Here is a 12,987-nt window from a genome sequence, read left to right as displayed (position 1 = left end):
TCTCGCCAGAGGCGACCGAGCTATTAATGCAGCGCCGCCTCTCCCTGTCAGCCTTCTAAACTCAACTATTATTAATTTTACCAGGTGAGGCCCCACTGTACAGCTCTTTTTGAGAAGGGATTTGGCTATCAGGAAATTATATCGGAACGAAGTGGAATATCGTCGCATGGAATTTGACAGCAGAAGCCAAATACCCTAAACCCGTGATCTCGATTCTAAATGTGGAGGGAAAAAACCGCGCGACCACGGGGAGAGAGACACGCAAACTCCAAATATACAGCAGCAGCAGGCGTCAGGGTCGGGTTCGAACCCACGACCTCCTGCATAACCAGGTGAGGTAGTCAACATCTGCACTCACACCGACTGCTGCGCCTCTCCCCCCCCTCTCCCCCCCCCCTCTCCCCCCCTCTCTCCCTCTCTCCCCCCTCTCTCTCCCCCTCTCCCCCCCTCCCTCCCCCCTCTCCCCCCTCCCTCCCCCCTCTCCCCCCCTCTCCGTTCTCTCTCCCCCCCCTTCTCCCCCCCTCTCCCCCCTCTCCCCTGACCCCCCTCTCTCCCCCTCTCTCCCCCTCTCCCCCCCCTCCTCTCTCCCCCCCCCTCTCCCCCCCTTCTCCCCCCTCCCTCCCCCAGACGACGCGCCGTCGCTGGCCACCGCTGTGCCGGACTCCCCCGCCCTGCGCCGCTGGCGTGCGCTGGTGCTCTCGGACGCGCGTCTCTTCGCCGCCATGTGCTCGGAGCTGCGCGTGGTGCCCGACGTGTGGGCCCTTCACGAGTGGAGCGACTGGCTGACGCCCGTGCCGCTGGCGCCGGCGGCGCCGGGCGCCTCGCCGCCGCGCCGATTCGACGCCGTCTTCTTCCTCTGCTGCCTGGCCGAGGCGCCGGCGGCTTCGCACGACGACCACGAGACGGTCGGCGCGCAGGTGGGACGCGGTGCCGGTGCAGGTTTGCCGCCGCAGGTTTGCCGCCGCCGCCGGCGCTCTGCGGTGACGGGACCGGCGAAACGTTGCCGCGGCGTGACGGGGCGACCGCAAGGCGCGAGCCGAGCTGCGTTGGCTGCCGGTTGGCAGACGAACGCGTCGTTGCGAGGGTCGCGCTCGTGACGCACGGCACGCGCGTGACGCGAATGGGCCGCAATAAGTTCGCTGATCTGTCGTCAAGAAGCATATACCATCCTCGCAGCGGCGACTTTTGGCTGGCCGTCGAACAAAGACGGCGGTCACCGCATCGTCGCGCGGCGCTTTCAGATGCGCTGCTTCCGCGGCCGTCTGAAACGCTCTTCCTTCCGATATTAGGAAGCTACGCGCTTTTAAATCGTCATCTAGATTGACAAACTCATTTCTTTAGAACCGCTTTTTGTGTGGAGTTCTCTGTCCATCCCCCGCACCTCCGATTAGCCATGGTTGGCGACGAAATAATTTAAACACACGTACGTACGCACGCACGTCGGAGCCGCAAGCGCGTTCGGCGCCGGGCGCTATCGTTGTGAGGGCGCAAGGAAGGCGCCGCTGTGCTTCACAGACGCCGTTCGCAGCGAGGGTTCGCGCCGAGGGTTGCGACGTTGTCGCCTTGTCCCGAGTAAATTGTGACGTCGTTGTCTTTGTGTGTTTCGGCAAATTTGGGGCCGCGACACCGGGGCACGCATTGCCAAACCATTCTTTTTATGAACGACGTTAGATGTGCGGCAGATGACGCGTACGTTTGCCGCCTGGTAAATGCTGCGGTTACCACGCACCGCTGTGGCCACGGGGCTCGAACCGCGAGCGCTTGCAACGAGCGGCAAACGTAACGCAGCTTTCGGTGACATCGCCGCCGTCGCCACCGATGACGTTTTCCAATCCCCCACCCCATGTCCGCCCTGTGCCACAACCACAACCCCTACTACCACGACCACCACCACCATCACCACTTCCACCATGACAACTACCATCACCACCGCTAACATAACTACCGCCACCACTACCACAACCACTATCACCGTCACTACCATCACTACTACCACCACTACCACAACGACCACCACTACCACTGACATTGCTACCACCGTCACCACCTCCACTACCACCACCGCCATCACCACTTTCGCCACTGCCACCACAACCACTACCACTGTCATTACCGTCACCACTAACACAACCACCACGACCACAACAACCACCATCACCACCATCACCACTTCCGCCACTTCCACCACAACCACTACCACTGTCACTACCATCACTACCACCGTCACTACCACTGTCACTACCGTCACTACCACCGTCACTACCATCACGACCACCGTCACTACCACTGTCACTACCTCACCACTAACACCACCAACCACCACCACAACAACCACCACCACAACAACCACCACCACAACAACCACCACCACAACAACCACCACCACCGTCGACGCCGCAGTGGGTGCGCCCGCCGGAGCTGCTGTCCCAGCACGAGGCGGGCGCCCTGTGGCTGGCGCCGCCGCAGCAATACGAGGTGGCGCGCCTGTGCCGCGTGCCGGCGCTGCTCACGCTCGCCGACTTCGCCCGCCGCCGGGCCGCGCTGGGGATGCACCGCTGGATGCCGGTGCGGGTCCCTGATCCGGCGGGAGGAGGAGGTTTGGTGGGGGTGCTGCCCGGTAAGCGGAAGACTGCCCCGGTCGCCCCGGTCGGAGAGGGAAGAGAGAGGGGGGAGACGCGCGGCAGTCAGTGTGGGTGCGGTGTAACCACAGCCAGGGGCGTCACGGTGGCGAGATGTTAACTGCCTCGCCTGGTATGCGGGAGGTCGTCGTGGGTTTCATCCCGACCCTGACGCCTGCTGCTGTATATTTGGAGTTTGCGTGTCTCTCTCTGTCTCTCTCTCTCATCATCATCATCATGGTGGCGAGGAGATGTTGGCTAACTCGCTTGGTGTACAGGAGGTCGTGAGTTCCATCCGACCCTGCTACCTGCTGTATATTTGGAGTTTGCGTGTCTCTCTCTCATCATCATCATCATGGTGGCTAGGAGATGTTAACTACTTTGCCTCGTGTACAGGAGGTTGTGGGTTCGATCTGACCCTGACGCCTGCTGCTGTATATTTGGAGTTTGTGTCTCTCTCTATCTTTCCCTGTGATCGCGTGGATTTTTCTCCGGGGCCTCCGGTTTTTCCCCTCCACATTTAGAATCAACGTCACGCGTTCAGAGCATTTGGCTGCTGCTATACATGTCCACGTGATGATGATGATGAGCCACTTCGTTGAACTATCATTTGTGATGGTCAGGTCGCTTCTGAAAAAGAGAGCTATGTAGCTCAGTGATGCCTTATTTGGCAAAATAAAAATAGTTTACATTTATTTGGGGGCGGCGATGCGGCACACAGCGGTTCGAGCCCGGTGGCCTCTCCGGTTAATACCGCGCCGGTGCCGTCGTTCACCGTGAAATACGAGAGCACCGGATGAGGCCTCCCGGTCCCCACACCGCCGGTCTGGGGGTGGCAGCATGGAGGGGGAGGTTGAGGTACCGGTGAGAGAAAGCAACGGGAAAATCTCCGCAAGAGCTGGGACAATCTGACCGGCCATTACCTCCCGAGTGTTTGTGCCACCGAGACCAACTGGACTTTCGTTGCTCCACGCCAGAGGTCGCAACCGGGTACCCGATACCCGTACCCGGCTGGGTACGGGTAGCCGTTTGCGACCCTGGTGCGGCCGGGTACGGGTAGGCCGTGAGTCACTGGTGAGTAGCCATTTGTCATTCATTTCGGGTAGGGTACGGGTACGGGTAGGGAACGGGTACCCGTACCCGGCCGGGTGCGGGTACCCATTTGCGACCCTGGTGCGGCTGGGTACGGGTATGGGTAAGGAATCAAAACCCGTTTGCGACCTCTGCTCCACGCCGGGACTCGCGATCGCGTGGGCCGTGGCGGCGACGGCGGTGGCGGCAGCGACGTGACCCGGCGGTTCGGATCCCGGAAGGCCGCCCCGGCTGGTACAGCGGCGTGAGATATAACCACAAAGGACTTATTGTACCACTGCGCTACCGCTGCTGCTACTATGACCACCAACGCGCCGGCTGCTTGGCTCGCAGTGGACGAAAAAGCCCCCCCTTACCCCCACGTCGGAATTTCCAATTTATACATTTTCCGGAGGTCGCACCGACGCCAAGAATCGACTCGGTCGGGGAAAAAGGCGCGTCGGAAAACACCGCGCTCCGCCCTCGCGAACAAACTTGGCAGGAACCGATCCTCAAAAATCGGTCCTGCCAAGGCGAGGCTTTTCTGGGGTAATAACACGACTTGCGTATCGCCACCACCATTCTCACCGCCGGCGGGGTGAGCCGGCGCTACTTCACCGGCATCATCGGCATCGCCGCTGCCGCCGAGCCTCGGAGGGGCGCGCTCGCTTTCGGCCCCCTCGCCAGCTGCACTTGCCCCCCGGCGGAGCGTACGGCCATACAGCAGGGGACCTTTGTCTTCGTTGTGTGTGTTGGGAGGGGTGGGCGCACCGCGCTTGCGAGCCCCACTTAGCCGTGTTTGATTCCCGTGCGCGGCTAATGTCAGTTTGTGAATATATATTTACACGGTCTGGCCTTGGGCTTCCCCGAGGTCGTTTTGGCCTTGAATGAGTAGCTGATGAGATGCGTAAAAACATCGGCAATGGAGAGACAAAGCTTGCTGGGTGTGGTGCCCGCTAACAGCACTTGCCCCGGCAGTCTGCCGTAGGCTATCCGGGGGGGGATCTTTGTGTTGCCGCAAAATATTTACGAGCAGACTTTTCCCCCTCTCTTCCGTGTATCTGTCCATCCACTCGGCATGCCTGGGAGTTGCGTGATTTCGGCTGCGTTGGTTTAACGCAAGCAAAATACTCTGGGGCGCTTTGAACGCGCTGGCATCGCTTCGGTGCGTGAAAAAGTGTCGTCGGTCGGCAGCGAGGAGGCTGGTGAACTGCCAGACGATTATCGGCGAGGACTAGTTGAGACACACACCGGAGCGCCTCATCAACGCGCAGCGGTAACATTCCTTAATTCTGCCTCTGCGCCGACACGCCCGGCAAACTCGCGTCGCCCTCCCCCACCGCGTTAATTTCCACCATCGTCTGATCCACCGCCGCCCCCCCCCCCGCCCCCCTGCCAGGAGATGAGCTGTACCCAGCGGAACCGGACGAGATTGGCGGCGACCACGGCGGTGGCGCCGTGGTCCGACCATCCGCGGCGCCGGCATCGTCGCCGCCGCGGCCGGGCACCGCACCGCGCCTGCACCGCACCACGACGGCGCGGGGCCGCGCCGGGGTGCTGCTCACCGTGGCGCCCGAGTTTGGCCACCTGGCTCCGTTCGTCAGGGAAGACGACGCGGAGGAGAAGGAGGAGGAGGATAAGACGAAGAAGAAGCCAGAGTCGGGGATTGAGAGCCGACTGTGAGCGCCGTGTCGCTCCGCCTGACGGCGACACGCATCGTCGTTGCCCTCCGTGCGGATTGACGACGGCGGATTCAAGGTGGAGTTGTAGATGTTGCTGTCCACTCGGTTGCCTGTTTGGAAGCAGAGCGGATCTCGCCCGTTCCTCCTTTGAAGGAGGAAAGGCGGCGGCGGCGGCATCGGCGACGACGACGACGCTGGAGTGTTTCACGACGACGTGCGGCCGATTCGACTTTGGGATCCGTTGCCGCGCCCGCTCGCAGGGCCGCCAAGCCTTTAGCGCACACGGATGGCACGGACGATCACGGGGGGTGGAGGGGGGGGGGCCTTTTTGGGTCACCTCGACCCGCTTGCATCAAATTAATTGCAAATGATGCAACGGCTGACGGCGGTGTCTTGGACAGAGGGACGGGGGGGTGGGGCGGGGCTGGAATGGGTGGTGGCGCAACGGTGACTTTCGTGGTCTCGCCGCGAGAAAGGGGGCCCCGGTCAGCGTTTGATTTCAGACTCGGGCGAGTTTCTGCGGTGGGGAGTGTGTGTGTGTGTGTGCGTTGTGGTTAGCGCGCTGCGCTACGGACCCCGCAGAGAGCCCAGTTCGATTCCCTGCTCGCGGTCAACACCGGCGACGAAAATCTGAACCGGACCTGGGCCTCCCCTCGGTCGACTCGGCCTAAAAAAATTAGTAACTGGTGCGGTGTGTGGAAACGTCGCCACGGGGGAGACAAAGGCGGCCAGGCTTGGTGTTGGCCACCGACCCCCTCGTGCGCCGTGCCAGCCTTCACAGATGCTCGTTTTTAACAGCACTTGGGCGGTCTTTGTCTTCTGTGTACATGGGTCACGCCACCCGGACGAAACCTCCCCTTCGTGTCGAATGGCGGCTGCTGCTGCTGCTGCTGCTGCCGCCGCCACCACCGCTGCTGTTGCCGCCACCACCGCCGCTGCTGCTGCTGCCGCCACCACCGCCGCTGTTGCCGCCACCACCGCTGCTGCCGTGACCACTGCCGCTGCTGCTGCTGCTACCGCCGTGAGCTAAGAGGCTCTTCATCAAGGAGCCGCCCTACAGAGGCGTGGCGCCCGCCACCTTGCGGAAGGGAGCGGGCACCCCCTCACCCCCTACCCCCCCCCACCTCCCCCTACCCCTCACCCCCCCACCACTCCCTACCCCTCACCCCCCCCCACCTCCCCCTACCCCTCACCCCCCCTCCACCTCCTACCCCTCATCCCCCCACCACTCCCTACCCCTCACCCCCCCACCCCTCACCCCCGTCGCGTGGAATGGGGAATTCCTCTTCCTCGACAAGAACAAAAAGACCTCGAGTCCAAGCACTTCAAAGAGGGGACCTCGGTGTGACTTGGCATCTCTTGAACGACTGTTGTGCATTTCCTAAGAACACACAAGAATTTGGGTGTTTTACCCTTTCTGGCAATAAAGCAGGAGTTTTTGTTAAGACGTTCAAACACCAAATTGATGCTTTTTGTAAAGGAATCAAGTTTCTGCATCAACCACGCAGCACTTTTGCTAAACATGCAAACTAACATGCTCTGATAATGTACGCGTTGATTTGAAGCTTTCGTGACTGCAGGAATCCATACTCTTTGGTTCTTTCAGTAAAGTCACGTAGGTATAAAATAAATCACGACGTTTCGGGCGCAACACAAGCGTCCGTCACCAGGTGGGAAAGCATGTGAGCGCTTAGCATGTTAATGTGAAATCAAATAGTGGTGCTAAGCTCTCACATTAACATCATGCTAATCTCTCACTTTAACATAGGCTCGTTGAGGAGACCGCTCTCCTATCTTACAGTTACACGCTAATTTCTCACATTAACATCACCAGCCCCGGCCACTTCTTGATGACCCTTGGGCTACACCCGTTTAAAACTTTTTTTAAAACAGTCTGCATCAGCAGCAGACCATGCTTTCCCACCTGTTGACGGACGCTTGTGTTGCGCCCGAAACGTCGTGATTTATTTTATTTTCTACCTACGTGACTTTAGCGAAAGAACCAAAGAGAATGTACGTGTTGTCTTTGGCACTGATTGGCCTACACCACCAGAGAACAACATCAAAAGGCGAACAGCACAAAGACAATGCCCCACGTATCGGAGCATTTGTGGCAGCTTTATCACGGGATACCTTTTTGCCAGGATCAAAGTAGGAAGTAAGTAATATTTAAAAGAAATTCAAACACGCTTTAATGAAATGTACTGTACGAGTAATGGCAGAACTCCAGGAAGTGGCCCCGAAGCTTGCCATATCGCAAGGGACTGTGGTGATTTACAGTTGAGCGTGGTCAATTAGACCTGAGCCGAAACATAACAAAAAATAATATTTTAAAATATGTTTTTTATATTTTATGATAGAATATAGTATTGTCATCAGTATGCCATAAGTATACCAGGTTTGCAGTCGATACCACATTGGAAAGTGGGTTAAAATTAAGTTACAAGATTTGAGGATACAACAACAGAGTGAGTTAAATAAAAGCGTGTAAAAATATTGTTTAAAAATATATTTTTCATTCTTTATGATAGAATATAGTGTTGTCATCAGTATGCCATACGTATACCAAGTTTGCAGTCGATACCACATTGGGAAGTGGGTTAAAATTAAGTTACAAGATTTGAGGATACAACAACAACAGAGTGAGTTAAATAAGAGCGTGTAGTAAAATAGGAAGAGGTTTTAGCCTTAACCCCCCCAACCCCCCCGTTTCATTTGAAACCTCCGGATATACAGAATATATTTCTCCAGATTACGCAAATCAACATTGCCCCGCCGTGTCACCGATTGGGAGTGATAAGCAGCGTTCGGTGAACTCCTGGGACGTCTTGTAGAAACGTACGATGCAATCATCATACCGTTGCGTGTCCGTGTGTGTAGTTTTATCAAAGGGAGCGGTCGTTGTAGCGGTTAGCGCGCTGCACTATGAACCCTGGCGACCCGGGTTCGATTCGCGCTCACGATCGCCAACGCCCAGTGACGATTATCTGAGCCGGTCCTGGGCCTCCGCTAGATCGACTCGGCCTCAAATGAGTACGTGGTGCGGTGTGTGGTAAACATCGCCACTGGGGAGACAAAGGTCACTGGGCGTGGTGCTGGCCACCCACCCCCTCGTGTGCCGTGCCGGCCTTCACAGCTGCTGCTGTTCGATAACAACACTTGCCCCTACAGTCTGTTAAGGCTACACGGGGGGTATTTATAGTTTATCAGCCTAACTGCTGTCAATTCATAATTTAATCAATGCAACACTCAGGAGAGTGACTGATTGACAGGACCGTTGCTTATGTACATACGTTGAGCAGTCTTTTGCACGAAATGGCTCCGTGGTACCATCCCGCGAGCCCTCCATCCGTGGGACGAAGGGTGAGGGGCGGGCACGATGGCAGCGATGCAGGGAGAGAGGTGGTCTCAGAATTGTGTCCATTGTAGCGTACGAACCGGGCGTTGTTTTGTTCACGTGGCAAACCTTACCAGTTGGATAATTTTTCGATTTAAAGCTTTGCGTGACTGCAGGGATTAATCGTTCAGACTCTGTCTACTCGACAGACCTGCTCGCCACCTGAGGGACGGCTGCTTGCGTCGTGGCCGAAACGTCGTGAGAATTATTAAATTATGTTTTATTTTTATTATTTTATTCCCTTCTACGTGACTTTACCGAAAGAACCAGGAAGATGAATTGGATCATTGTCGGGCTTGGTGGCGGGTTTAACGACGCAACATTTAAGTTACGTGATCTAGCCCCCCCCCCCCCAAAAATAATCTGTGTTGTGGATAATATTGGTTGCGAAAGGTCCTACTGCTGTCACCTGGATTGTTCCGTGCCCGGCGCTCTGCGCAGAGCGTGGCTTCTCGTGTTCGGCCCATCGCCAAATCCCCCCGCGGGTTTCAACCAGCAGAACGCGTGGGGAGTCCTGGGTTTTGCAGAGACGCCCAATTAAAATGGCCCAGAAATAATTTTCTCTCGATAATGGGATCAACAATTGAGCCTGGAGCGAATCTGAACGTGTGCACAGCAACTGTTACTAATGCTACTGTTTTTATTTTAGCAGGTATGGCCACACTGCGCTATGTATCTATTCTTCAGAATCGACCTGGCCACATATGATAGTTAAATAAAGTGGCTTACCACGTCAAAATTCATAGCAGCCAAATACTCTAAAAACACACGGTGATGTTGATTCTAAATGTGGAGGGAAAAACTGGAGGACCCGGAGAAAAATCCACGCGAACACAGGGAGAGAGACGCACGCACACTCCAAATATACAGCAGCAGGCGTCGGAGTCGGGATCGAATCTACGACTACCTGTATACCAGGCGAGGTAGTTAACATCTCCCAGCCACCGTGGCGAAAATTCAGTGTTTATTTTTGCCCTGGATCACCCTGACCCACATTGTCATTCTGAGCGAAAGCCAAGCCTAGTGAGCACAGCTATAACACTGGTTAACACTTTTTCTGGCATGAGGTATTCCAACGGGTGTAAGGTGATTTTGGGGTGCTGATTCCAAATCTGGCATCAGTTTTTGTCTATCACATCAGGTTTTTGAGATATCAAATATTGCATTTTCAATCAAATCTGCAGAAGAAAAATATTAAATAAATGTGGATATCTACATAAAATTATATTATAAACACACTATCCTAAAAATACAGCACCATATTTTAACACTAAAGCAGTCACTGACTCGCAACAACTTGCAATCATAAGTGACAGAGTTAATTTCGGGTAAAATCAATGAAAATGGGGTATGCCGATAGCATAAAAATGAGATGTGATAGAGCAAATCTGAGATCAGATTTGGAATCAGCACCCTGAAATTAGTCTAAAAGAGCTACAAAAGTCCAGGCCAGAAAAAAAATGTTTTTTATTGTTGACCAGTATAATCTATCTTAAACAAGCACTGCCTCATGACAAGATCGCATTCTTGCCCAATCAAGCTCAGTCCAGGGGATACAAAACAATCTTGGCTCTCACCGGGCAACACCGCGCGTCGCCTCTCCGTCGCGAGCGCTCGCATCTCCCGAGCGCCGCCTCGACAGCTCTCTGACGTGAATGTTTTGGCTCCTGAACACAAGGCCTCTCCCCCAGAGGTCGCAACCGGGTACCCGATACCCGTACCCTACCCGATACCCGGCTACCCGGCCGGGTACGGGTACCCGTTTGCGACCCTGGTGCGGCCGGGTACAGGTACGGGTAGGTCGTGAGTCACTGGTGAGTCACCGTTTGTCACTCATTTCGGGTAGGGTACGGGTACGGGTAGGGAACGGGTACCCGGCCGGGTACGGGTACCCATTTGCGACCCTGGTGCGGCCGGGTACGGAATCAAAACCCGTTTGCGACCTCTGCTCTCCCCCCCCCGTCCCCACCCCGGCTCGTGGAGCGGAACGTCGGACATCGTGCCCCCAACGACACGCACGGCGGCAGCACGACCGCGGAAACAAAACTCCCAACGACGACGATCCCAGACTTGGCCCTGTCGCGAGCGCATCGGTCAGGGCTAAGGGTGGCGGGGGGGGGGTGATGATTCGAGTGGGGTTCTTGGTGGCCAGTCTGACTGCATTCTTTCTTTGCCAGCAGAGTTGGTCATCCGCTGCCTGTTGGGAGGGGGGAAGGAGGGCATGCTACGGTGCATGATGTTCGTGGTTTAGATCCCGACCCTGATGCCTGCTGTCTATTTGGAGTTTGCGTGTCTCTATCATCATCATCACGGTGGCTAGGAGATATTAACTCCCTCGCCTGGTATGAAGGAGGGCATGGGTTCGATCCCGATCCTGACAACGCCTGCTGTTGTATATTTGGAGTCTGCGTCTCTCATCATCATCACGGTGGCTAGGAGATGTTAACTACCTCGCCTGGTGTACAGGAGGTCGTGGGTTCGATCCCGATCCTGACGACGCCTGCTGTATATTTGGAGTCTGCGTCTCTCATCATCACGGTGGCTAGGAGATGTTAACTACCTCGCCTGGTATACAGGAGGTTCATGGATTCGACCCTGACGATGCGTTGCTGTAGTATTTGGAGTTTGCGTGTCTCTCTCATCATCACCACGGTGGCTCGGAGATGTTAACTACCTCACCTGGTGTACAAGAGGGCGTGAGTTCGATCCTGACCCTGACGCCTGCTGTGGATTTATCTCTGCGGGTCCTCCGGGTTTTCCCTCCACATTTAGAATCAACATCACGCGTTGAGAGTATTTGCTTGGCTTCTGCTATACAATTCCACACGATGATGAGCCACTTTCTCTGAGCTATCATTTGTGATAGCCAGATGGCTTCTCGCAAAGAACTACATCGTTCAGTGGGGCCTTACCTGGTAAAAAAAAGATATATAAATTTCGATTTAAAGCTTTCGTGACTGCAGGGATTCATCTTCTTGGTTCTTTCGGTAAAGTCACGTAGAATGGAAATAATAAAATAATAAAAATAAAACATAATAAAATAATTATTTCTTCAGACTGTCTACTCGACAGACCTGGTCTTCACCTGAGGACGGCTGCTTGTGTTGTGGTCGAAACGTCGTGAGAATTATTTAGTTTTATTTTTATTATTTTATTATTTCCATTCTACTTGACTTTACCGAAAGAACCAAGAAGAAAAAAAATATATAGTTTATTTGTTGTTTTTAATCACGAGAGATTGTGCAAAGAATGTACACACAAGATGCACTTAATAAACATTTCACTTTAAACTATACACACAGCATTGCGTGTTGTTTTAAGTTCGTTATGTGCGGAATGCAGGGTGGTGGTGACACGTCAAGAAGGGGCCTGGGTTCAATTCCCGACTCGCGCACCTCTCTGTGTGTGGAGTTTGTACTCTCTGCCCCCGTCTTGCAGAGTGTGAGCGAATGAGTGTCATACCTATAGACATACATGTGAGGCTGTGTGAGTTTGTGGATCTCTGCGAGTCTTTGGGTCTATGTGCGAGTCTTTGGGTCTCTCTGCAAGTCTTTGGGTCTCTGTGTGAGTCTTTGGGTCTCTGTGCGAGTCTTTGGGTCTCTGTGCGAGTCTTTGGGTCTCTGTGCGAGTCTTTGGGTCTCTGTGAGTCTTTGGGACTGTGTGAGTTTGTGGGCCAGTGATTCTTTCGGTCTGTATACGAGTCTCTGAGTCTATGGGTTTGTATATACATCTGTGGGTCTCTGTCGGAGTCTGTGGGCTTCGGTGACGCACACGTACGTGTACGTCATCGGAACTGAATCGGAAAGCAAAACACTGATGACGTACATCAGTGTACGTCATCGGTGTGTGTTTGTTTCTTATTCCGTTCCGATAACGTACACGTACGTACGTGTATGTACGTAGTGTACGTCATCGGGAAAAGGGATTGAGGCCACGCGGTGCCGTTGACGAACATGCCGAGTTTTTAAATCCTTTATATTAAGTTCGCTTGCTTGCTTGCTTGCGCGCTTACGACCGTGCAAATCTTTCGGTCGTTTTTTAACCCACTTCCCGTGATCCAATCGAGCTGACATTTTGCACACAGACTCGTTGTGCGTGACAATTGATTTTCGTGAAAAAAAATTCCACTTTTTAGGGGAAAAAAATTCATAATTTAAAATACCAATGTGAGAAAAATGAAACTTACTCAAGAAAAACAGAAATGAATAATAAAATAAAA

General features: G+C 54.5%; 1 protein-coding gene across 1 annotated transcript in view; it reads left to right on the top strand.

Moving 5' to 3' along the window:
* The window catches only part of NUDT19 (nudix hydrolase 19), a 19,656-nt gene extending 7,593 nt beyond the window's left edge, over window positions 1-12,063 (top strand). The window contains exons 9-12 of the mRNA XM_061575978.1: window positions 10-19; window positions 628-917; window positions 2,401-2,617; window positions 5,089-12,063. Of these exons, the coding sequence (XP_061431962.1) occupies window positions 10-19; window positions 628-917; window positions 2,401-2,617; window positions 5,089-5,372 (801 nt within the window). The 3' untranslated portion in view covers window positions 5,373-12,063. The remainder of the gene's footprint in view (window positions 1-9; window positions 20-627; window positions 918-2,400; window positions 2,618-5,088) is intronic.
* Window positions 12,064-12,987: the final 924 nt, after the last annotated feature.

The sequence above is a fragment of the Lethenteron reissneri genome, chromosome 60 (assembly GCF_015708825.2).
Source record: "Lethenteron reissneri isolate LAM-NWPU_2019-01 chromosome 60, ASM1570882v1, whole genome shotgun sequence".
Taxonomy (NCBI): domain Eukaryota; kingdom Metazoa; phylum Chordata; class Hyperoartia; order Petromyzontiformes; family Petromyzontidae; genus Lethenteron; species Lethenteron reissneri.
The sequence above is the reverse complement of the archived record's forward strand: the minus strand, read 5'-3'. Positions and strand labels throughout refer to the sequence as shown.